Source organism: Myiozetetes cayanensis, unplaced genomic scaffold, assembly GCF_022539395.1.
Source record: "Myiozetetes cayanensis isolate MyiCay16 unplaced genomic scaffold, myiCay2020 scf5-8, whole genome shotgun sequence".
NCBI lineage: Eukaryota > Metazoa > Chordata > Aves > Passeriformes > Tyrannidae > Myiozetetes > Myiozetetes cayanensis.
In genome coordinates, this window is record NW_026087742.1 from 15872150 (window position 1) to 15897077 (window position 24928).

A 24928-nucleotide genomic window follows, 5' to 3' on the forward strand; every position below is an offset into this window, starting at 1 on the left:
GCGCCCGGTAGAGACCAGCGCGGCTACGGACTACACTTCCCAGAGCGCCACGGGATTACGTCTCTTCCCCGCCCGCCTAGCGCCGGAGCCTCGCCCCGGGGAACTACAGCTCCCGTCATGCACCGCGCCCTGTAAGGTACGGCGGAGCTGTGGACTACATTTCCCGTAGTGCCACGGGGACCCGCATTACGCCCCGCAATCCCGAGCTCCCGTGTCTCCCCTGTGACATCCCAGAACCCTTCCATCCTTCCATCCCTCTCCACACCTCTCCTACGCCGGGTCCTGGGCCGGCAGCTCGTTCCCCACTCCAGTGCCGCATCCTGCCCCACAACAGCCGCCATGGCGGTAGACTACAACTCCCGTCATGCACCGCGCCCCGCAGAGCGCAGCGGAGCCTCGGACTACATCTCCCATGATGCCCCGCGTCACTTTCCCTTGGTGCCGCGCGGCGGCGCTGTCGAGGGAGGCCGCTTCCGGCGGGGCGGGGCGGAGCGGGCGGGGGCGGCTGGGGGGTTCCGGCGTATCCCGGTGTATCCCGGTGTATCCCGGCGTATCCCGGTATTCCCGGTGTGTCCCTCGCCGTCATGTCGGCCCTGGAGAAGCAGCTGCACCTGGGCCGCCTCTCGCCGCGGCCTCCGTTGCCTGGCGGCGGCGGCCAGTCCGGCTCCAAGATGCGCATGGGGTAGGCGGGGGAAGGGCAGGGGAGGGCAGGGGCGGCTGAAGGGGTCAGGGGTGAGCTCTGGGGGCAGGGGTGGTTGTTTTGGGGGTCTGGAGGGAGGAGGATTCATTTTGGCGGACGTGGAGGGAGGGGTGTTCGTATCGGGGGGGTTATACGGAGGTGGTGCTTGTTGGGGGTCTGGAGGGAGGGGCGCTCGTATTGGGGAGTCCAGAAGGGGGGCTCGCACTGGGGGGTCTGGAGGGAGGGGTGGCCCTGCTTCCCGGTGCTCCAGGACGAGCAGCACCTGGATCAGTTTTCTCCAGCCGCAACGGGCAAAGGTGGCCCTGCCTGGAGTATCCTCGGAGCTGGGGGGAAGTGACACCTCCCGGGATTGCTCTCTAGCCCTTTCCTTCGAATCCTTTTGCCATCAGTTTTGGGAGGGAGGGTCGAGAACCTTGCCCAGCTGGTACCTCAGAGTGTGGCTGGGGGAGAGAGGTGTGTTAGAATTTCTGGGAATTGGGTTCCTAAGTCGGAGTTGGACTTTGATGATCCTTATGGTGGGTCCCTTTTTCCAACTCAGGGTGTCCCGTGATTCTGTGAAATGGGATTTCTCAGCAGCAGGTCTCCCTGTGAAGTAGGTGAGCTCTGCCTAGGGACTTAAATCCCTGCTCCAGGTGATGGAAAATCTGGGATACTCTTAAATATTTCGAGCATGAGTTGAGAGCACATTTTGGGAGCTGACTTAAGGATGTGGATGGCAAATAGAAAGGATAGAACGGGCAAGAACAGCCCTTATTCCCTGAGTCCGAGAGAGAAAATGGGCTGCAAACGGGACACTCTTGAAGGGAATTTTCTGATTCTGCCTCCAAAGGTGTGAGGGAGGAGCTTGTTGTGATGTGAGGAGAAAAACAGGATCTTGCAGCAGGTTGGTTTGGAGGGAGGGGGTTTCCAGGTGAAGAGGGAAGCAAAGGAAGCTGGCAGGGATGGTGCAGATTTAAAACATGGGGGCTTTGACTAATTTAATTAATCAGAAAAACTGAGGTTTTATTAAATCTGGAGAAAATGTGTTTTCAGGGATGTGAGAATATGGAATTTGAGGTCTGGCTTGTGACAGAGACCAGGGCTTGGTGCTCTGGTGCTCTCCACCTCAGGACTCTGCAAGATTCCTGCTCCATTAGGAGGATAAAAATATCCTACAGTTCCCATAGGAAACCTGCTTTGATGCAGGAAATCAGATAACTAAAAGAAATAATGGAAATTATTGGAAAAATGGAAATAAACTGTTGGGGTATTTATGGATGGGATCACTTTCCTCTCCTTAAAAACAGGGTTTTAAAAGGTTGGTTCACATTATTTTTGTACTTCCATCCATATTTATGGGGTATCCATTGTTTATACTTGGATGGATGGAATGCAATTGGTGTTGTTAGGACATGAATTAATGCTGCCAAATCTTCATCAAACAGTGCTTTATTTTAATGGGAATTATTTTAAAGCCAAGCTTATTTTAAAGCCAAGGCGTGGCCTTCAGGTTAAGCAAAACAGTTGTGTTTATGGTTTCATTTAGGAGATATGCCTAGAAATTAGAAAACAAGCGAGCTTGAATGACTTTCTCTCTTTCAGGACTGTTGTCTGCTCTCCTGTGGCCCTTGGTTACCTGAATTAAGGGTTTCCTTATGGTGTGTTGAAACGTGGGGCTGTGAGCAAGCCACAAAGCTCCCAATTCCCCAGTTGGTGCCGTGGGGAGACTTGGATTTCACAGGAGTGTGCTGAGGGTTACGTGGACATACCAAGTTAGACTCGGTGTTAAATGTATTATTTAATCTTGCTGGCTCTGTTGTTCACAGGCTTCACCAAGCAAAGTCTGCCGAGCACAGTTTTCCTGGTTTAGATGAAGAAATTAAGTTTTTAACTCTTCCTCTTGTTAACTCGTCCTTCACAGCTATTCTGTGTGGTTTTGAGTGTGCTTTATACAGGTTTCATGCACTGTAAACTTTGTCAACGCTCCATCAACCCTTGTGATAATTTTTGTTAGAAAACCCCACAAAACGAAAGGCATTTAAGTTACTGACTTAACGAGGTGCTGACAAATCAACCCCCCATGTATTTGTCACTTCATTTGCTCATTGCAGGTAAACAAACATCTAATGGGCATTTCCAGGGATTTTTCAAAGGGTTTTATAGATACCTGTGTGTTGGGTTTTTTTTACAAGTTAGAGATATTTATGCTCATTAGTAGCAATTTTATATATTAATTTATGTAGTTCTTCCTGTCTTGCTGCACTTTGGAGAGTTTTGAAACACCATTAGGGGATTCATGAAGGAAAATTTGCTTTCTGTTGTCCTATAAAGCTTTTTTTCCCTTTCAAATGCTTCCTGAGAGCACTGATATGAAACCTGGTGTTTTGGTTTAAGGATCAAGAATTCCCCTGGAATTCTTCCTCTTGGAAGTAGCAGGGAATAGTCCATAACAATGTTGTGTTGCGTGGCACAGTTGTATTTTTGGCTTCCATTCCCAACATGGAATGGCCTCGTCCAGAGGGGCTTGTGGCTTGTATAGAAAGTAGCCAAGAAAAAGTGGGATAGAGTTTAGCTTAGGCTGAGTTTATCCTTCCAAGGTTCAGTTCACAGTGGGATAAAACAGCTGCAGAAGGTGCCCGGGATGTGTTCTGTAATTCCAGCTTAACAGTGCTGGAGTTTAAGGATCGTTCCAGAAAAATTATTCTGTGGCACCCATTTCTGGTTTGGTTTGCTGGGTCCTTTAAAAAGCACTCATTAGTTGTGTCAGTTCAAACATTTGGTCAACAAAATGTTGCTTCAGCAGAGGAAGGTGCAAACCCACAGCAGCTGTTTGATGGGTGCGCTTCTAATTTTGAATTTTGAGTGTGTGTTGCGCTAAAAAAAGGCAGCTCTGGATAAATTCAAAATCAAAGATACTCATTCTTTTCTCGGGAGAAATGTTTTCCACCCCCCGTGGTCACTTGGGATTTTGTGGAAAACTCCACATTTAGTCTGCCCTTTGTGGGGAAGGGTTCAGTGTTAAATATGAGGTTATTTTATGTTTCAGCATTGCTGGGAGGTTTGGTTTTTTTTTTTTTTAAATTATGTATTTGCATCAGAGGTGACAACAGTTTTTAATTCCCAGGTCCTCTTCACTTTCTGCTCCAATTCCCTTGCAAACATAGGAATTCTTGTGAAATCTTTTCCCCAGATATTCCATGTTTGTCACTCGACTATTAAGGTTTTCCCTGGAGGTGTTAACTCTTGTGGAAGTTGAAGCTGAACTTGAAGCTGCTGAATCCATCAGTAGGGCGAGTTCCCGGGGAAGGGCTCAGCTTTGGTTTCATGGATACCTCTTGCAATTCCTGAGGTGCTCTCCATGGATCTGTCGTGGTATTACCATCTGCCTGCCTCCTGCTTGGAAATTTTAGCGTTGGATCTCTGCTGTCAGAAATGGAAGGAGACACAAAAATACTCATCCTTGGAAGTGCTCAAGGCCAGGTTGGGCAGGGTTTGGACCAATGGAAGGGAGGGATAACAGGGAGTTGGAATGGGATGGGCTTTAAGGTCCCTCCCAACCCAAATCAGTCTGGAGTTCTCTGAAAAGCTGGATCTATTCCCAGGGAGAATGGAGAAGAAACCTCACAGGTTTGTTCTGTGGTCCAGGGATTGTGTATCAGAGCTCCCAGGAACTGGGAAACCTTTTTCCAGGAGAAAGGGAGCTGCTCCAGGCCAGTCTAAGAGGCTTGAGACTGATACCAGGTTCTCCAGGGTCTCTCAAATCATCTGCTTGGGAAAACAAGCTAAAAATCCCCTTCAATCCAAGCAGCTTCTGAGTTAATTTAATTTACCCATCCCAGTAAAGCTTCTTGCTCTATGCCCCGTTTTCCAGTCTGGATTATTTCTGTACTTCTCTGGATCCTCTTCCAGTTGTGCCCCTAATTTATCGATCCAGCTGCAGGGTTTGGTGATTTTGGTTAGTGCTGTGCTTCATATTCCCCATGGCAGCCTCGAGTGCTTAAAGATCTGATTGGATGGTAAAACCCTGGGGTTTGCTGTTTGGGGCAGACCCTGAGCCTGTGGCCATCTGGGAGGTATTTTGTGTCCTTGCAGCTTGGTCTCGTGGCCTTGGTGTGCAGCAGCAAGAAGTTCATTTCTTGCTTTTTATTGTCATTAATTTTGAGGCTAAATATCCCAAATTTGTGCTACTGAGGAGTTGTGTGATTTCATGCATCTCCCACATATTTATGGATTCCCTGGCTGTCCATCCTAAAGCCCTTCTTCCAGAAAAATTCAATAACTTGTCATACAACCAGAACTCTTCCATGGCATAATCAGGAGCTTCCCCATGTCCTGCCTCCCCTAGGGAGAAGAGAATTCCCTTAAAATTTCTGCTATCACGATACAGGTGGTTCCCAGGAGTTCCTGCTGTTGACCGGGTTTACGGATTATGTTGGAAGGGGTGTAACCACACAACGATATTTCCTAATCACCTGGAATTCCTCAGGAAAATCAAACCTAAATCCAACCATAACAAACACGCTGTGGAAAAGTCTGGCTGCAGCTGAAATGCTGCATTTTAAAAGGGTGGTGGAGTTTATTTCTTACCTGTTCAAAAATGGGAGAAGGGAATTCATCCAGGCCGTGAGAAGTTCTTTGCATCTCCAGAAAGAACCAGAAAGGTGTGGAGAGAGCACATGAGCAGAGCTGGGATGGCTTCCAGGGAAAAAAATTAAGGTTTGAATGTGATTTTTTTTCTTGATCAGAGCATGAGATTAAGCTGAGGCAGTAAAAGAGATTAATATTTTCTGGATTTATGTAGCTGACCCCTCCCATTTTATTTAACTGAAATTTGACAGGAGGTCTGGAAACCCACAGTGGAAATTTCATCCTGGGATTCAGGGAGCAGCGGGTTTATGTTTCATATTCTAGAAATACAAGGGGAAATAGGAGTTCTGTTTCTACAAAATCCAGAAGCTACTTTGCCTGTTCTGTTCTATTTCCTTAGGAAACCGTGAATTCGGGAGAAATCTCCTTCCACGGGCATTTCTCCGCTGGGAAGGTCTTTCACCCCTCACGCCCATGCTGGATTTTAATATTCTGTGCTGCCTGTTTTCTTCCCTCAGATGAGTTGAAGTGCAAAAACACAGTTAAAATGGTGCAGTTACTCATCCTGGGCTCGAATGCAGCCTAATTATGCCACTTCCAAAATTAAGCCCTACTCTTTTAGCCTTCCTGAGTGAATAGCAGCCCGAGAACCAGATTTTGCATCAACTGAGTCATCAGGAAAATTCTGATTGCGGAGCTTTTTGTTGGAAATGGGGATACAAGGAGAGGGCACAGCTGCACCTCTTGAAAGATAAATTGGTTTTTTTTTTGCAACTGGGCACCTTTGAGAGTTGGCTAATGGGATGTCCACGGGCCTAGTGATAATTTAGGGGGATTGCATTCCGTAGAGTGCTGGATATGCCCTGACGTTATTGCTGCAGGAGCGGCTCGGTTAAGGGGTAATTTGTTGCAGTGCTTTGTGATGTAACCACCAGAAAACTGCAGCAGAAATTATTGCAAAGAGGAGATGGGGAATAACGACTGTAATTCACAGTTTGGAAGTGTTTTCCTGGGAAAACCAGGAGGTGTTTGCTGCCTTTGTTCAGTTATTGTTCCCTGAGCATGTGGGAGAAGACACCAGGTTACATGAAAAGGCCAAAGGTAATTCCTAGACATGAAGTGGCCACAGGTAGTAGCATTGATATCCTAGTTTTTCATCACTCCAAGTCCACCATCCTGGTGTGGAAATACTCCACCAGCATCTGTGTTACACAGTTTGGTCATTACGATCCTTAATTTAAAATAGTTTTTAAAAATCCTACCTTTTAAAATTAATTGAATTTTTTGTTTTAATAAATATAACCTCAATATGTTTTACCTGCATTGCTGGACTTGAAAGCATCCTTCTTAATGGAGTATTTTTAGGATAGGATATTGTCAGATTCCCAGGAAATTGCCTGTAGAAGAGCTCTAAGGACATGGAAAACAGCATTTTGAGGAGTGTTTGTTCTATTTTATGGTGACGTTTTCCCATGGTCCTTTATACTTAACTGAGGCAGGATAGATGTGGAAGCACAAAATGAATTAATTGCTTTCTCTCTTCCCTTCATGTTCCTGATGTTGCCCTACCTCCCATTTTAAATACTCTTTACAAATATGTCAGATTTTTGACTGTCACAATAAATTCCACAACACTTGAGCTGTAATTAAAACTTGCTGCTGTGAAATTAAACCTGGTGGGTGAATTTTTTTTTTAATTCTGCTTCCAATAGCGTTTTTGATTTATAAATTAAATTTTAAAATTAATTTATAAATTAAATTTAAAATGTAATTTATAAATTATAAATTATTTTCATTTATACCACACTCTTCAATTCTATCCATAGTTTTTCCACCAGACTTTGGAAGAGGTTGACTTTCTATTTGAATGTTACTTCTTCCAAAAATTAGAGGGGATTTCTAGGAATGTTATAATCTGTGCCAGGTAGTAGGTGGTAAAGTAATAACCTTCAGTAAATATCTGACACTGCTTTTCAATACTGTGGGTCAAGGTGACTTCTGAGAACAACATATTCTTTTTTTTTTTTTTTTAAATTATGATTCACGGGCTGAGTCATAAATTTGGGATGGCTTCCTGTGTTCCAGGCTCTGGAATACTCCCAGCCATGCGAGTGTCATGTTTGCCTCAAGGCCAGAGCAAAATTACAAAGTATTTAATGACTTTTGACTCTGTTTTGAAGCACCTGCAAACTGGGAGGTTGTACTGGGATGGCATGTCTGTATTCCGTGTTCCTTTTATTTTCCCTTGGCTTAGTGTAGTCTAAATCACTGTTTTTCAGTCTTCCTTGGAATTATTTGATGAGGAAAATACTCTTCTCTCTGTGTTTCCACGAGTTCTCCTCAGCAGCAGTAACAATTAGGGGAAAAAAGGAAGGATTTCCTCACTGACCATAAAATCCTTAATATTGTTGTGTGGGAATTTCACTTCCAGTCCTGAACTGTTGCATAACACCAGCGTGTTCTCTTCGGTGGATGGAGGGAAGCCTGGATGCCAATTGCAGTGGAAGATTTTAAAAATAACTCCTTTCTCAGGGATTTTTTTTTTTCTGTCTTGCAGCCCCGGAAGAAAGAGGGATTTTTCACCAGTGCTTTGGAGCCAGTACTTTGAATCTATGGAGGATGTAGTGGTGGAAAACGACACTGGCAAGGATATATCCTTTTATTTCGCAGATTTCACTTGTCATAATCTCAGTGACTGGGGTGGTATCACATGTTTATTGGGGTTCTCTTCAGCTTTTTCATGTGTTTCTTCTCATCCTCATCCATTATGTCCCTTGCAGGGCTCCATACTAGAACTATCCCTTTTAAGCTGTTCCGGGCAAGGCCGTTGTTTCTTTAGTCATCATTCATTTAAAAGGAGTATTTCCAACAGCTCGATACCTTTGTTTGCAGGGAAACACTCAGCAGGTTCCCATCATTCAAACCCCATAAGGATCAAAGCTGCTTATTGATTTTTTTATTAACAACTTCAGCAGGACAACAGGTCAGCCTCGACATCAACACTTAGATGTTGATAAGTACTTCGAAATTTTTGGCCGAGGTGGCGATGCCATCAGAGTCTTCTGGCAGTGCCAGCCAGTTTTTTTTCTGCAGCTATTTCTTCTCCACGATTAGGAAAACCAAACTTTCAGGCTATTTCTCTCCAAATACCAATTTAGTAATTACTCCTATAATCCCAGTAGCATAGGATGCTTTGAAATGAGAGAATTCTCTGTCCTTGTTGTTTTGCACAGCTTTTCATTACAGATTTGTCCAGTTGATCCCATGGATTCTTCATGCCCCAGCCCTCAAAAGGATTCCAGACCAGGTTGGACGGGGCATGGAGCAAGCTGGTCTAGTGGGAGGTGTCCATGCCCATGCCAGGGGGTGGAACTTGGTGAGCTGTAAGGTCCCTTCCAACCCAAGACATTCTGTGATTCCATGATGATTCCATGATTCATGATGTGCACCTTGGCTGTGTTTAATGTGCAGTCCCCTGAGGCCCCGATATGAAATAAAAAGCATAATAGATCTATTTGGATGGGTTGTGCCTATAAACATCCCAAATTTAAGCAAATCTTAGTTATTTGGGATTTTTTCTGCTCCCTTTAGAGAAGCTTCAGCTTTGTTTGAAACGTTTTGGGCAGATGTGAACTGTGGAAGCAGCTGAATTAATGGGTGAGTTGGTGCCCTCTGCTCTGCCCCAGTGACCTGTTGGAGTAATTTGGACTGGGGGGAACCTTAAAACTCATCCAGTTCCACCCCCTGCCATGGGCAGTGGCACTTCCCACTATCCCAAGGTTGCTCCAAACCCTGTCCAACCTGGCCTTGGGCACTTCCAGGGATGGGGCAGTCACAGCTTCCCTGGGCAACCTGTGCCAGGGCCTCCCCACCCTCACAGGGAAGAATTTCTTCCCAATATCCCATCTGACAGTGCCCTGTGGCAGTGGGAAGCCATTCCCCCTTGTCCTGTCCCTCCAGGTCCTTGTCCAAAGTCCCTCTCCAGCTCCCTTGGAGCCCCTTTAGGCACTGGAAGGGATTCTGAGGTCTCCCTGGAGTCTTTTCTCCTCCAGGCTGAACAGCCCCTGTTCTCCCAGCCTGGCTCCAGAGCAGAGGGGCTCCAGTCCCTGTGTCAGCTTAGTGGCTTTCTAGTTTTCTCTCCATTGTTCAATTCACTGTTGTGCACAGGGGGAAAAGGGTGGGGGTGGGAGATGTGGGAATTACAGGGAGGAGAAAAACTGGGCAGGCGGAAAACAACTCTTGAAGCTTAAATTCAGTTACGTTTTGTCCGGGTAATGCTTGAACGTAATCAGAGGGGCAAATGAGTACACAAGGGTAGAAATAAAACAGTATTGGGTATTGCAGGCTCCAAAACACATCCAAGTGACTCTGAGTAACTCTCTGGAATGCCCTTAACTGTTCATACACTTTTCGAATTTACAAAAGCGGGTTGGAGGGACCTGTCCTGCTGCTGTTACACGGTGGAGGCCACTCTGCCCTGTCCTGGGCTGTGTTTACTGTAAGTAAAACTGCTGCTTGAGAGAAACAAATGTGTGTGGAACTGTTACTGTGTGAGTGTGGATTCAGCTCTGGGAAACACAGGAAAACAATATTAGAAAAGATAATAACAATATTATCTTTGTGTGGTTGAGGTCCTGCTGAGAAACCTCCTTTGCTGCTCAAGCCACTCTCTGAAACTCTCTGGAACAAAAACTGAGGTGGTGCCAACCACGAGTGGCTGTGGGGACTGACCAGGCCAGAATTCCTCCATCCCACCCATTCCCTTTGAAAAATGGAGTTAAGGAAGAAAACTGAAGACTTCAAATAAAGTAAAAATCCCTTGCTGTGTTGGATGTTTATTTAGGACCTTTTCAATCCAGCAAATCTTTGAGCTCTCTGGTGTCCTTAACAGATAATAGGATGACTTACATGGAATTGGGACACCTCCATGTTTTCCTTGTGCCATTTAATACCTTTTAACAATTTAATGACATGTTGGTGACTTCTTCATTTCAGTCTCTGCTTAAAGGCTACCAAGAATGACCATTTTGCTGGAGTCATTGCTCTTAAATTCCCAACAGGATTGTGGAGTGATCCTGATGATCTAACCAGAAACTATCTTATAATATGATGGGACATACCAGAAAAATGCTTTTCCAACTGGACTGTAATTCTGGTGTCTGTAATATTTGTTAGTTTTAACACCTGCTACAGAATTATGTTCTTCGTGCATTTTGGAATGAATTTGTTCCAAACAATCAAGTGTTAAATATTTAGGATGAACCAGAGCTTATAAAAACCAACCCAAACCCCTCCTTCAAAATAAAAACAACACAATTTGAGAAGCATTGAGGGTAATCATCTGTAAATAAAATAACAACCTGCAGGAGCAGTGTGTTCCTCTTTTCTCTTGCTGTTTGAGCAGGAACTTCTTGGCGATGAGTCTGGATAAATTTGGATAAAACTCAGGGCACTGGAAGTCCTTCCACTTTCTCACATCACACCATGATCCTCTTTCCTTGCTGCCTACTAACAATAGTCTGATTTTTAGCAGCAGACCTCTGTTAAATTATTGCTATGGTGCATCAGCACCTTGCAGATGGTGGGTTTGTAGTGTCTTTAGGGGCTGGAAAAAATTAACTTCTGGATTCAGTGGGTTTTGGAAGAGCAACTGCTGCAGCCATTTAGGAGCTGAATAACTGAAAAATCAAAATAAAAGAGTTGGGTAGCTTTTGGCATTTATGTGGGTGGTTCTATTAAGAATTCCTCAGCAAATTTCCCCATTCCTGCAGGGCTGTTATTTAAATAATCAATGATTGCTTAACGCAGAGGTCTTCCTGTCAACAAAGAATGCCACTTAATCTCTGTGATATCTGAAATAACTTAGTTAAATTGATCTGCCAACAACAAATAGAGCCTACTTTACCTTAAAAAAAAATTCCTCACTTGTTCCCCCTGACCTCTTTGGACTAATCAATTTTTATACATTTCAACCTGTAAAATTCTGTTGTTTGAGAGCAAACTGAACATGTGGTGCAAAGGAGCTGCTTCATCTTCATGTCAACCATGCAGCCAGGAGTTAATTCTGTACCATCTGGGGCTTGGAGAGGGAGGGAATTCCTTTGGTGTCTGTAATCCCACTGCTGTTTCAGTTTTCAGAGGTGCTGCAGAGCTTGAATTCATGATTTGATGAGTGTTTATAATGTTTGATGCCCAGGGAAATAAATGTCCTCATTAGCAGTGCATGGATGGAGCTTTTGGTTTATTAAGGGTAATTTTATGGAACAGTCTTGCTTGCTCTCTGTAACACCTTGTCCAGTGCGGGTTCAACCACTCTGTTGGCAATGAAGGGTTTTTAGGGAGTGCTTGATGTCGCTAATCCCACACTCTCTGTGCCTCCTTGCAGTCTGCAATCATTAACAGGATCCAGTGTAGGATCGTGGCTTTGGATCTCCGAGGCCATGGTAAGTCAGATAAATAAACCTGGGATCACATCGGTGTGTTACGCTTGTTTTTTTAAAGGTGTAGTGAATTCCTCCCAAAATGACGAAGAAAGCATTTTAAGGCATCCCAATTTTTATTCAAAGCGAGGATGGAAAAGTGGCTTCTGCCAGGAGCTGAGACTCCCTGAACTTCTGTGCAAGGCAGTGGTTGGTTTGTTCCTTCCACCAACTCCTTCCTCTCTATTTCCATGACCTGTAGGTGATTTTTTCCATGAGAAATAAGGGCTGTTCTTTAATTTTAAGATACGTTGCAAATACAGCACAGTTATGGGCAGTATTTCCAACCCATAACTGCAATAACTGTTCCTATTAATTCTGTGTTTCTTAATTATTTATGTTCAGTACGGTAGACTCACTGTTATTATCTGTGCCAAAAAGCTTTGTACACTCCGTGCTCTGAGTCCTGAGAGGGCCTGAAGGTTTTCAACTGAAGTGCATTTAACTTGGGGTTGGTTTTTTTTCTTTTCTAGGAGAAACAAAAGTTAGGAATCCTGAAGATCTGTCTGCAGAAACTATGTCCAAGTAAGGAAGTTTATGCTCATTTTTCTTTTCACAAACCTCTTATTGTCTTTCCTTGATTGAACAGTAAACTAGTCGAGGACATAAAACATTCATTCAGAGAGCTGGGAGATTTCATTTCATGTGATTCTGGTAGTTATCCCATCTTTTCCTTCCTTTTTGGGACAGTTTGAAGTCAGATTCCAAACTGGAGCCATTCTCGGGGTTCCCTCAGTTTGTAACTCAGTGGCTTCTCATCAGAGAGCACTTTAAGCCTACAACGCTTGCTAGAGAGTTTGTAATAGCAGGGGAATGCTTTCCTTGGAGATTCCTGGGGGGATTTTAACCTGAAATCACCAGTTTGGCTCTCCCTCAGTTCCTGGAGCGAGTGTTCAGAGTGGACCCACCTTGGACTGGTGACACCCCCAAAGTCTGGGTCACAGACTGAGATTTTTCAAGCACAGAGAGGGTTGCTTTTTCCAACTACCACGACCTGCTTTGGTATGCAAATCCCCCTCTTGACAAAACTGTAAGAAAAGCAAATACCCACTGTAAAGCACATTATGCTCTGCCTGGTTTTAGTACAAAGAGACTCTTTGCTACCCCAACAGTTAAATCATGAAGGATTTTGTAACCTTCCCATGGACAAATCCACTTGGTTTGTTGTGGGGAGGCCATGTGTGAAATGGATTCTGACTTCCATTGTGTACCTTATTCCTGCTGCTTATGCCTTGTCAGGCCCTGATGTGTTGCTGTCCTGAGGACATGCCTGATGAAATAATTAGAATGTTTTCAGTCCAGAGCAGCACCACTGTGTGGGGAAAACAAGTCCCTTTTGTTTTCAGACCTTTCCCTTCTCTTAGTAATGAGCTTGCAAGTTAATCCTAAATATCTTTTAAATAGGAGCCTTAAGTTAGTGCTGGCTTTATCCTTACTCTTTTAAATCAAATCCTCGAGCAGTTTTCTCTAGCAGAGCAAACAAACCAGTCAACCTATTTTTTCCCTTCTTTTGTGTTTTCAGTACTGCTCAGTGCTCAGGCTCCTCAGAATGGTTGTAGTCAGGAAAGAAACTGGGATGTCTTCAAACTACAGTGCTCTTCAGTAGATTTCAACCCTTAGCTCTGCTGCTGTTTTGGGGGTTGAGGATCACATCATCCAGCTTTCCCATCCTGGGAAAGTGTCGAGAAGTCACAGCTTCAGATTAAGAAGGTTCCTTATGGAAAAGATGGGGAAATTGCCCCTTGCCTTGTGATATCTGTGCTCGTAGAGAGTCAATCTTTTTGCTCATGCCCAGTATTGTTCATCTTTGCCTTGGTCAGTTGGTTCAGTTATTTTCTCCCTCTAATTCCAAACAATTCTTTCAGAACAATGAATTTCTTGCTCTGTGCTTCCATGCAAGAGGATTTGACAGCTTTTTCCTCACCTTTTATTTAACATTCCCACCAGCAAATGTCAACCTAAAATGATTTCCTTGAGGAATCACAAAATTTGGGTTGGGAGGAACCTTAAAGCTCATCTCCTCATGGGTAGGGACACCTTCCAGTGGAGTGGGTTGCTCTAATTTCTTTTAAATAGGTATCTTTTAAATGGGTACCTTCTAAATGAGAACTTTCTGTTAATAAAAGCGGAAATTTCATGGATGTTCAGGAAAGCATTGATTTGAAGGATTTCCTTCACTGATACCGAGATGAAGCAGTGACAGGAGAATAAACTTGTTCCCTGTGGGTTAAAAGACAGTTTGGAGCCAGAAATCTCTCTGGGATCGGTACTTTCTCCTCGTGTGGAGGTGGAGATGCCAACCCTGGTTTGCTCTCCCCCTGGCAGAGACGTTGGGAATGTGGTGGAAGCTCTGTATGGGGACCTCCCCCCCCCCATCATGCTGATAGGGCACAGCATGGGGGGGGCCATCGCGGTGCACACGGCGGTCGCAAACCTGGTGCCGAGTCTGCTGGGGCTGTGCATGATCGATGTCGTGGAAGGTGAGTGATGGGTTCCCTCAGATGGCCTGCCACCCCTTTGGCTGGGCTTACCCCTTCTACTTTTTCCTTTAGCCCCAAATCCCCTGGATACAGAAAGTTTTGCCCAGTTTTTAAACCAATTCTATCCTCCTAAAAAATCCTGCCTGCACAAAAATCTTTCCTGTATGACCCTCCCTTCTTCTCCCTTCTTCCTTCTCCTTTTCCCTTGTTCACTTTTTTCCTGCTAATTGCTTTGAAATACTTTCTTTTTAGTGGGGAAAAGGGTGGCTTTTCCTATAATGCCTGGTGCTAATTAATGATTCCTTCTTATCTTACTATCTGAATGTCCTACCTTTTCAAATACTAATTTTCCACTAATGACCATTGGTTTAGGAACACTGTACTTGCCTTAACAACGTTAAATCCCCGGGGGGAGCTCCAGCTCTCTCTGAAGGTGTTGCAACCAGTTCTGTATAAAGGGATGTGGCAATGATTTCATCAGATGCCACAAAGCTGTAATACTTGCTTTTAGGAACAGCCATGGATGCATTGAACAGCATGCAGAACTTCCTGAGAAGTCGTCCCAAAACTTTCAAGTCACTTGAAAATGCCATTGAGTGGAGGTAAGGGATGGATTAGTCTCTAAAATCACTTGTCTTCCTTGTTTCCCCACCAGCACTTTTCCCACATGAATCTTAAATTCACAGTTACAGCGACAATGGGGCGGGGGTGGTTGAAGTTGACATTTAGCACGAGCCACTCCAAATTCCTTCTGAGAACAGGGTTTGGGAACGGTTTGAGGAAATCTTGAACTGTGCAGGGATTTTGCTCCTGTTTCTGGACCTGCTGGTTCCTGAATCTCTTCAATAAATATTTCTCTCCTATTATTTTTTTCTAGTGTAAAAAGTGGACAAATAAGAAATCTCGAATCTGCCAGAGTTTCTATGGTCGGTCAAGTCAAACAGTAGGTTGCTTTGGGGTTATTTTATTTATTTATTTTTCTGGAGTTCTTAAAGTCACCTAGTCTGTTTTACAATAAATATTTGCTACCTGAGTGCATGTGAAAGGGAAAATTTCTTTGAGCAAAACCCACAAAGATTTAAAAGAAATTCACTGTGTTTAAGAAAGTTTAACTGTTGTGTGTTCCTTGGTTTTCCTGCCTTGCTGCACACCTTAAGAAATAAGTGTTACCTGAGGAGTGATCTGAGGTGGTGGATGGATCAGAGTAACCTGCTTGTGGCACTTGAATCCTTGACATACCTGAAGCCTTTACAAATGTCTCACACTCCGTTAAGAAAAGCTTAAGTTGGTTTTTTGACAACTTCTGCCTCATCTAAGGAGCTGTTGGCATTTCTGTTTGCACAGGGATACATGTGCTGCACATTCACTCAATCCCAGTCTTTCATCCACAGCTCCTTCTAAACTTGAGGGTTTTTTTTTCAGCCAATACCTGAGAAATTTCTGAACACTTTAAATTGAATTCTGGGTGGTTTTTTTGGTTTGGAGTTTTTTCTTTTGGCAAGGAATCAGTTTCTGGGTTTATTTCCACAGGTGTGAAGGGGCTGCCAGTCCTGAATGTCCTAAAGCCATAGTGGAGGGAATTATTGAAGAGGAGGAGGAGGAAGAGGATGAGGATGAGGAAGGGGGAGGCTCTGTCAACAAAAGGAAGAAAGAAGATGACACAGAGGTGGGGAGTTTCTTGCTGTGTTTTCACTTTCCCCTGCAAGAGTAGGCACCAGTAATTATCCAGATCATTCTGATTTGAAAAGGAGCAACTCCAGGGATGGAAAACTCCAAGTCTGAACGTTGAAACAATTTGTGAGCTATTTGTGTTAGTAAAAAATAGCAAATTGATTACCCCGAGTTCCTCACCCTTGTCTTGAAGGCTCTTCTGCTCTTGGTGTAGCTCTTGCTGACTTTTTTGTTCCCTACTCGTGTAGTTGGACTGTGATTTGGAAAGAAATTTGGAGGAGGGAGGGTAATCCCCTGGCCGTGTGTGATCCACCAGAGGGAGCCAGTATTTTTATGTATATTTATATATATGTGCACTTCCAAGTGACTCCCTGAGTTCATTTTCTTCCTGCTGTTTTCCTGATCACTAATGCAGAACTCTCTCTCTCCTCCCTGCAGACAAAGAAGGAGCATTTATACACGTGGCGGATTGAACTGGCTAAAACAGAGAAGTACTGGGATGGCTGGTTCAGGGGTTTATCCAACCTCTTCCTGAGCTGTCCCACTCCAAAGCTTTTGCTTTTAGCTGGTAGGTGTCTCTCCCAGTCCTGTTTAGGTGTTCAGTGACACCCCACTTGTATTTAAGAGAATAGGGTCAACATTTGGCTGCTGTGTTTCTCTGGGAATAGCAAACTTGCCTCTTCCACGTTGGCTTTTCCATGTCTTTTGAAATACTGTGGTGTGATTTCAACTCCTCAAGTGAAAGTCAGATAGAGCTATAGGCCCTTTTTGTACCTTAGTAGGAAGTAAAGTGTGCAACTAAGATAAATCTCCTTTGAAGTTTAGAGAGGGATGTGCTCTTGGATTTTTTGGCTGTGTTTCTTCACTGTCACCTCACTCTCTCGAGGTGCAGCAGTGAAATGTCCTCATGGGTGGCAGACGTGTTTATTTTGTGTTTTCCAAGCTAATGTCTCTTTCAAAATGCAGTGGTGTTCTCTCTGGCTTTTCTCCAATATATCTGTTTGTTTGATTGCAGGTGTTGACAGGCTGGATAAAGATCTGACCATTGGGCAGATGCAAGGTAAATATTTACTATTGTTACTCCAGCCTTACTGTAATGCTGGTTTTAGAGGACAGCTTGTTGCTATGGGTACAGTCTATATCCAGACAAATGTGCATTAAAGAATTAGCCCATCCCAAAGTGTTCTTTAACTCCTGTGCTTGAGGAAAGGTGGGGAAGTTGAGGAGGAAGAAGCTGAATTTTTGTTCAGTCCAGTGTTCAGTGTTCCAGCAGTGGAGCTCCCACATTTCTCTTGGATCCCACTGTGTGTGAGGGCTTCTTTCTAGTCCATTATTCCCCTTTCTATCTATATTCCTGATGTTCCTATGCAGCACACCTGCAACCATCTAAAATTGTCCCATCTCCTGGTGTTTTTGGCAGACATCAGACCAAGATTAAGCATCTTCATTAATGTTTTGGGATTTGGGCTGGTTTTTTAACCAATCCCAGCTTTCCAGAGCAACCAGTACTGGAAAATAGTATTGGATAGCAGGATAAATGTTACTATAAGATAGATTTATAACAGTTCCAACTCTGAAAGAAGTTGCATTGAGAAACTCTGAGAAGTTTAACTTCATTTTAACTCCTGGGAACCAGCTCTAATTACACCTGGGGAACACGAATTATGCAGCTGATCCGTGTTTTCTTTGGAGCCCATCTCCTGTTTGTCTTGTACAGTTTGCCCAGACTTCCATGCCTTCCCTGGTCCCTCTTTGCCAGATGCATTTAGTGAGATTTCTTGGCAAAGAATGTGAGATCCATGTGCTGACTCTTGATCCACAGGGAAGTTCCAGATGCAGGTCCTCCCACAGTGTGGCCATGCAGTCCATGAAGACGCTCCAGACAAGGTGAGCCCCACCATGGGATTAAAGCTACTCTGTCTTCCCCAGGTTAAATGCAAAAGGGATCTGTTCTTTACCATGGAGCAGAGGGGTATTTTTTTTTTGGCACGACAGCTGGCTTTTCACAAATAGCTTGGAGTTTGAAGCTGGCTGGAAAGCCTGGGCTAAGATGTTACATGCTGGGTGCGGGATGTACCTAATTCTTCCCAGTGTGGATTTCTTATCCCTGCCTTTCCTCATGCAGTTCCCCACTATCCCATGCACCAAGCTGCAGCTTTAGGGGTTGGTCTGTGTTTTGTTGAATTGAGTGGCTCACATTTTCCAAATGGAAACCAAATGTTCCTGAAACAACTTTCAGACTGACGGAGCAGCGCTGCTTCTGGGCACTGCTGGAATTAGTGTCCACACAGAAGCAGGAATGTGGTTGGGAACATGTCTGTTTTAAAGCTCTGACAGCTGTGACTGTAAAACTCAGCCTTTCTGTGCTTCATTTCACAGTCTGAAATAGGTATTTTTATCTAAACGTACTGATACTGGGATATTGGGAAGAAATGCTTCCCTGTGAGGGTGGTGAGGCCCTGGCACAGGTTGCCCAGAGAAACTGTGGCTGCTCCATCCCTGGAAGTGTTTAAGGCCAGGCTGGATGGGGCTTGGAGCAACCTGGTTTAGTGGAAGGTGTCCCTGCCCATGGAACCGGGTGAGCTTTAAGGTCCTTTCCAACCCCAAACCATTCCATTATTGCTGCTGTCATGTTATTGTCTTCCTTTGTTCTTTATAGGAATAACTTGCATTGTGGTTTTACCAGACCTTGTTTTAAGAATTACTGAAAAGGGTGGAGAAAAAGTTTGGTCAGCTCTTGATTGTGAGATCAGTGTCAGAGTCAAGGTGGAAGCATTTTACATATTTATATATATATGTATGTATATATATGTGTGTGTGTATATATATATATATATAAGCATGTTGTACAGAGCTCTTATTTAAAGGAACAAACTTGACTCAGCAAGAGACCCCCAAGGACGTGAACTCTTGTTGGGAATACTGCAGGTTTGGAAAATTGCCTGAATTTCTTGTTCTCTTTGTGCCCCTTTAAATCCTGCCCCATTTTTTTTCCCCGTTCCCTCAGGTCGCTGAAGCTGTTGCAACATTTCTGATCCGTCACAGGTTTACAGAGCCCATCGGAGGATTCCAGTGGTAAGGATTCAGGGAAACTGGAGCTGTGCTGCCCTTGAGCAGAACTTTTGCTCCTGCTGCCAATTTGGCTCTCAAGGTGGGAGGTTGGAATTTTGGCATAATGCTAAAAACCACAGGTAAACAAACAGCTCTGAGTCACAGCCATTAATGCATTTGATGTTTGTGTGTTCCCTCTGAATTTCTCATGTCCCTCTGAATTTCTCCCCCTTGGAGAGGAGGAGCAAAGCTGATTCCTTCCTTTATAACCTTCCAGGCAAGGAAAATGACAAATTTTATGGCATTTAGCTTAAATAATATTTTATTTAAGTAATCAAGGCCTTGCAAACAACTTCCATCACACTTCTTTGGCTAAGAAATATTGATGAGATGAGGCAGATAAAGCTGTGTACTTCACTTTCCAGACTTTCTGTACTTATCCCATGTGTTTTCCTATCAAAATGAACTATGGAAGCCAGGCCTATGTGATCAGCAGTGAGAGGAGGGTGTGACTGATAAGGTTGAGTGGAAAAACTCCCAAAGTCTTAGTTAAACCTCAGAGAAAGTGTTTTAGGATCATATTTCAGGTGAGTGGTATAATCCTGAGAAGTCTTCCTGCTTTTAGCTAAGAATTCCCCAACAAAAACTGGAAGCCCCAGAATGACACTAGACTAGCAATGCTAAAGAGTTATTGCTGCATGACCTCTTCCTTTTTCTTCCTTTAGCCAGTATCTTTGGGGATGAAACAGTAGGAATGCAGGACTGGGAACTGCATATTTTAAGTCCAGTGAAAGCATATGGTGTAGGTTGATGGAAGAGAGGGAGAAGACTAAAGGACTTTGCAGCTAAGTTTAGGGTATTGCAGAATCTGCAGAGAATACTTGTATTTTAATATGGGATCTTTCTTCCACTCTCTTTTTTTTTCCTCCTAGTGTGTTTCCTGCTTGTTAATATCCTGGTGTTCTCCAGCACTGAATCCTATTGTAAATAAACTGCACCAGAGGCCACTGTGATGTATCCATATGCTCTCATCTCCCAGTCCAGCAGCAGTGGGAAGTTGGTGTGAGATTCATCCCCTAGAACTAGTTCTCCAGTCTAAATTCTTAGGGACTTCCTTGCTGGGAAGCAGCTTCTACTGAAGACCATGAAAAGCTCTTCAGGCCCTTGGGAGTGGGATCCTCCTCTCTGCTGCCACAAGGAAAGACCTCCTGGAATCCCAAGTCAGTCGATCAGACCAATCTCCATCAATTCTCAGGCTTTCTTGGACCCAACTGCAGAAGGGCCGTGGACAGTCCAGATCCACCAAAGGCTTTGCAGCACAGCCAAAGGCTTCGGGATTTCTCTGTGGAATCATCTTGGAAGTGCCCCTTAGGTTTGGGTTTTATATATTCACATTCTCTTTCCCCCAAAGCAAATGAGGAATTGGCTTTGTTGAAAGCTCAGGTTTCATCTCACCGACACGGTTAAGGTGTGGGAAGAGCCTAGAGGACACTTTCCTGGGAAAAGTTGGATGGGATTGTATCTCAAAAAGGTGAGGGGGAGCCCTGAGCTCTGTTTCAGTCTGGGCAGTTTTCTTAGTACTTTTTTCGAGTCCTTTCTGGGAAGAATAGCCTGGATAACTCCATCTACTGCAGACACATCCCACGAAGGGGACGCTGGGGCCTGCGCTGATGGGACAGACCCAAGAGGGCCAACAGGTTGTTCCTGCCCCGGCACGTGTCTGTGCTTCCCTTTTTATAGCTGCCACACACAGCCAGGCATTGCTCGGCATCGCTGGAATGGCTGTAGGTGAAGCCCTAGGAGAGCTTAGAGTCAGTCCTGCTGATGTGGATGCAGAGGTGAGGCAGCTGCTCCCCCAGAATTGGAGGAAGGACCTTGTTTCCACTGTCACTTCCTGGATCATTTTGCTGCCTGCCCTCCGGAATTCCATATACACAGAGAGCTTTTCTTCAGGGATAAATGATCCCTAGACAGAGTCACTCGTGAGTGTAAGAGCAGGCATGTTTTGGAGCAGTTTTCCTCGATATTTTCCCAGTGGATATCTGAAATCCCTTTTTTCCTGCCTGGTGTCCATCACCCTTTGCTGCTGTAGGATGATTTTTGTGATTTGGGAGCTGCCATTTGCATCCATGTGTATATCCCATCGACAAGAGCCATCAGGAATTTTTGGTATTTGAGAGAGGTGCAGGTGGGGCAAAGGGTTTAACTTTGAACCTGGTGGAAATCCACTCATGTCTGATTCACTGGCCACAGGAGTCCTGGCCTTGCTCCTGACACATCAGGATGGGAAATGCCTGGGTTAGGGACAGGAGAAGCTCATTCCAGAGAGCTCTTCTCCCTCCTGGCACTTTGGCCATCAGGTGATTAAAGGGAATTGCTGGCTCCCAGCACTTCCCTCTGTAATGGTCACCATGTGAATGATTGCATTAATTTCCTGTGGCCATGATGTCCAACCCTGTTCCTTATGGATTCAATGGATCTTCAATAATTGAGACGCAAAATAACACCTTCCCGAGACATATCCTGAAAATTGGCAAAACTCTCTTTTCCAGGTGACTCCTTTGTTCAAATTGTTCGGGATTAAATAATATAGTATGTGTGCATCCAAGAATCTCACTTCCTGGGGTAATTAAGCCTGTGATCATAGTCCTGAGTGATCCTCGTGAATTCACATTCCTCCTCTGGAAGTTAACTTGGAGAATCCAAGGGATTCCTCGCGTTACCTCTTTCGTTTATGAGATCTGAAAAATAAATCCCAACCACACCGAATACTCTGTGGAAAGCAGATCAATCCTGGATTCTCTGCAGGCGCCACTGGAAAAAGGATGACTTTTGGAATCCTGTTGGTGAGGCCTGTGGGGCCCGTTTGGCCTGCAGGGCCTGTGCGGCCTCTGAAGCCTGTGGGGCCCACAGGGCCTGGGAGGCCTTTGAAGCCTGTGGGGCATATGTAGTCTAGGGGGGCCTGTATGGCCCTATGGGGCACGTGGGGCCTTTGTGGCCTGTGGGGCCGTAGGATTCTGGTTTGTTGTTTAACACTGGAGAGGTGAGTGAAAAGAAAATAAATGTTTCAACAGCCTATTTAATGGTGCGTCGCTCTGTGCTGAGCTCCCAGCCCTGCCTTGCCTGGAATTAGGTGGGAATAGTTCAGGGACTGGTGCTGGATTTGGAAAAAAAAAAAAGGGATTCCAGAGACAGCAGCAGTGTGGGAGTGGGTGGAGGGGAAATTCCTTTCGGTTCCGTCGAGCCATGTACATTCTTGAGACTGTACTTTTGTCTGAGAAGTATTAATGCTCCTGCTGCAGTTTCCAGGGAGCTCCAGGCTGGGCTAAATGGGATTTAGGTAGAGGGATAGCACAGGCTGTGAGAAAAGGGACTGCAGAGAGAAGGAATATTCTGTTCAGCTCATGAAAAACGAGCACAGAGTGAACTGTCCCCAAACTCCCAGCTTTTCACTGCATTTTTCCTGCAGCCTTTGGATTATTTAGAAATCACACTTGCTTTTGTTGCAGTTGTTGGATTGAAGATAAGTGGAAACTTTCCCTGTGGAAGATCCCAAGGCTTGGCAGGAGCATGACATGGAGTTTGGGAGGCTGGTTTGTAACAGGCTTTGCTTTAATTTAATAAGTTAAATAAATAAATGAAAAAATGAGGCCTAGGATGGGTTTTGCCAGATTATACACACCAGAAAAAGCCATCAGTGACTGGATGGAGCACTGGGATTGTTGGAAAAAGATTATTTCCTCTATTGCTAAAGCATGTGGTCTTGCTTTGAATGAACCAACTCTTGAACGAGGAATGAAAACTCAGGCCTGGGGTTTTCCACGTGGAATTCTCCCATCAGGCTGTGATAGGGCATTTGCAGAGGGTAATGCATTTATGGGCAAAGTTGTTATTTTTCCCTTTTTTGGCCACAGAAAGGCCTGGAAAACCTGAGGAAGCCTGTTCCAGCCAGAGCCGTGCATTGCAGGGCAACACAAACCTTGAAAAATCCCCCCCCAGGAGGGTGGATTAGATATTAGGAAGAAGTTCGTTTACAGTTGTGGCCCTGGCTCTGGTTTTCCAGAGAGATTGTGGATTCCCCATCCCTGGAAGTGTTCAAGGCCAGGTTGGATGATGCTTGGAGCAATGTGGTCTGGTGGGAGAGAGTTGGAATTGGATGGGCTTTATAGTTCCTCCCAACCCAAACTACTCTGATTCTGTAACTTTGGCACTGACATTTATCCTGCCCTCCACTATTCCCTTTACTCTTGGGAGCAGAAAGGCCTGGGAAAAGAGCCTGGCAACCAGTGATTCACTGGTTTGAACTGGTGCTCCATGCTCTTGGAAATCTAGACCTGGATCTTCAGCTGAGGTCAAAAAATAGAGTTTTTGGGTTGTCCCTTCCAAGAAATCCTGGCCCTGGTGCATCTACTACCCATCTCACAGCCTGGAAGTGCCCTTTGTGTTGCCCAATCCTGCATCCCTTGGTTGTGTCATCCGTAGGGACCCGTCTGATGGCACCGTGTCCGTAAGGCATCCCAGAACAGCGGGATAGGGATAGGTGTTTGATCCAGGCTTTGCTGTCGGATCCTTGGTCGGTTGTGGCCGAGCATTCCGAGTCCGGCAGGGTGACCTTTTACCACGTGCTGCTATTCCCAGATGGAAAATGTGTATGCGTGTGTGTGTGTGTGTGTGTGAGTTCTCCAGAGACCGCGCGCCGTGTCCCGTGTCCGCCACATCCTGTTCCTGTCTTGTTCCGTGTCCGTTTCCCTCGCCTACAAATAAAGCATTTGTGAAAAGCCTGGAGTAGGAATTCCTGCTTTCCCTTCAGCTGTGGTACTTGGGCTCCTCGGAGAAGCCAGTGGAGGAAGGGTGTTGATCCAGCTGTTCCTGTGCCATCCCCAAGCCTTGGGTTTTTCTGGTGACTCATGGAAGCCTCTTGTCATCCGAAATGCTCCTCCATCCCTTCTCTGCACTCTAAGGTGGGGGAAAGTGGGGAATTTAGCACCAGCTTTTGCTCTTTCCGCTCTTTTCCATGACCAACTCCCACGTGTACAGAAACATCTGGAAGTAATAAACCACGGCCCTCGGGCTGCTGAGTAACCTGTGCTCTGTCCAACCATCTCTGAGTCCTGGCGTGGTTGTTCCTCTTTGAAAAAGCAGGAATTTGGGGAAACTGGAAATCTTCCAGGCTGTTTTCACATTCAGACAGGTTTAACAGACCCCCGAAGGGCTCCTGGAGCCTCTTCCCAGTGCTCCAGCTCCTGTTGTCCTGCCTGAACGCTGCTCGCAGCTCCCCTCCACTCCTGTGTGCCTATGGAAGGGTTAAGCCAGGGCTGGATAGCAGCCAAGGAGTGATAAATGCACATTTTTTAACTGAAAGTGAGCAGGAGAGCCCTTGGGAGAGGTCTGCCTGCTGTTTCCATCCCCCTTCATTATTTTTATCCTTTTTTCTTCCAGTTAGGAAAGAGCCTGAGAGGTGACGTGGTTGCCTCGGCCCCCGTGGGGAGCTGGGGGCATCCCAGAGGATTTGAATCTCATCCAAATGTTCTTAGATGAGGCTGGATGGACACAGAGTTTCTGTGCCAATGGTGTCCTTCAGCGAGACCCTCACTTCATCCGGATTGTTTCTCCTGGGAAGTGCCTAGGGGGATCAGCTGCCCAATCTCCAGGCGCTGCTGGAGATCCTGGCTCTCTCCTCTTGGCCTTCCAGTCACTGAAGAGCTGTGGTTGCAGCAGAAGGGGAATATGTCTGCGGGCAGGCAGGGAGCCAGGAGGGCTGGAAGGAGCTGCCATCTCCCTGAGACTGGATTCTGGCATCCTAAGAAATGGATGGGAGCACAGGGATCGAGGTTTTGGCACCCCAAAACAAAGCTGGGATCCCTGAGACCGGATTTTGGCACCTCAAAGCACAGATGGGAGCTCTGAAAGTGAGGTTTTGACACCCCAAAACAGAGTTGGGATCCCTGAGACTGGATTTTGACATCCCCAAACAGCTCTGG

General features: G+C 45.3%; 1 protein-coding gene across 1 annotated transcript; it reads left to right on the forward strand.

Moving 5' to 3' along the window:
• The first annotated feature begins 501 nt into the window (after window positions 1–501).
• Window positions 502–24035, forward strand: PPME1 (protein phosphatase methylesterase 1). Its single transcript, XM_050332918.1, has 14 exons — window positions 502–682; window positions 7824–7917; window positions 9672–9764; window positions 11652–11709; window positions 12219–12270; window positions 14071–14225; window positions 14737–14827; window positions 15103–15168; window positions 15756–15891; window positions 16335–16464; window positions 16912–16956; window positions 17719–17783; window positions 18904–18971; window positions 19880–24035. The coding sequence occupies exons 1-14, from the start codon at window positions 585–587 to the stop codon at window positions 19896–19898; spliced, it is 1170 nt and encodes a 389-aa protein (XP_050188875.1). The 5' UTR covers window positions 502–584; the 3' UTR covers window positions 19899–24035.
• Window positions 24036–24928: the final 893 nt, after the last annotated feature.

Coding starts and splice junctions, on each gene's coding strand:
- PPME1 (XM_050332918.1), top strand. CDS start 585: ATGTCGGCCCTGGAGAAGCAGCTGCACCTGGGCCGCCTCTCGCCGCGG. Junction 9,765..11,651: donor TGTCCTGGGCTGTGTTTACT/GTAAGTAAAACT, acceptor GCCTCCTTGCAG/TCTGCAATCATTAACAGGAT. Junction 14,226..14,736: donor CATGATCGATGTCGTGGAAG/GTGAGTGATGGG, acceptor ACTTGCTTTTAG/GAACAGCCATGGATGCATTG.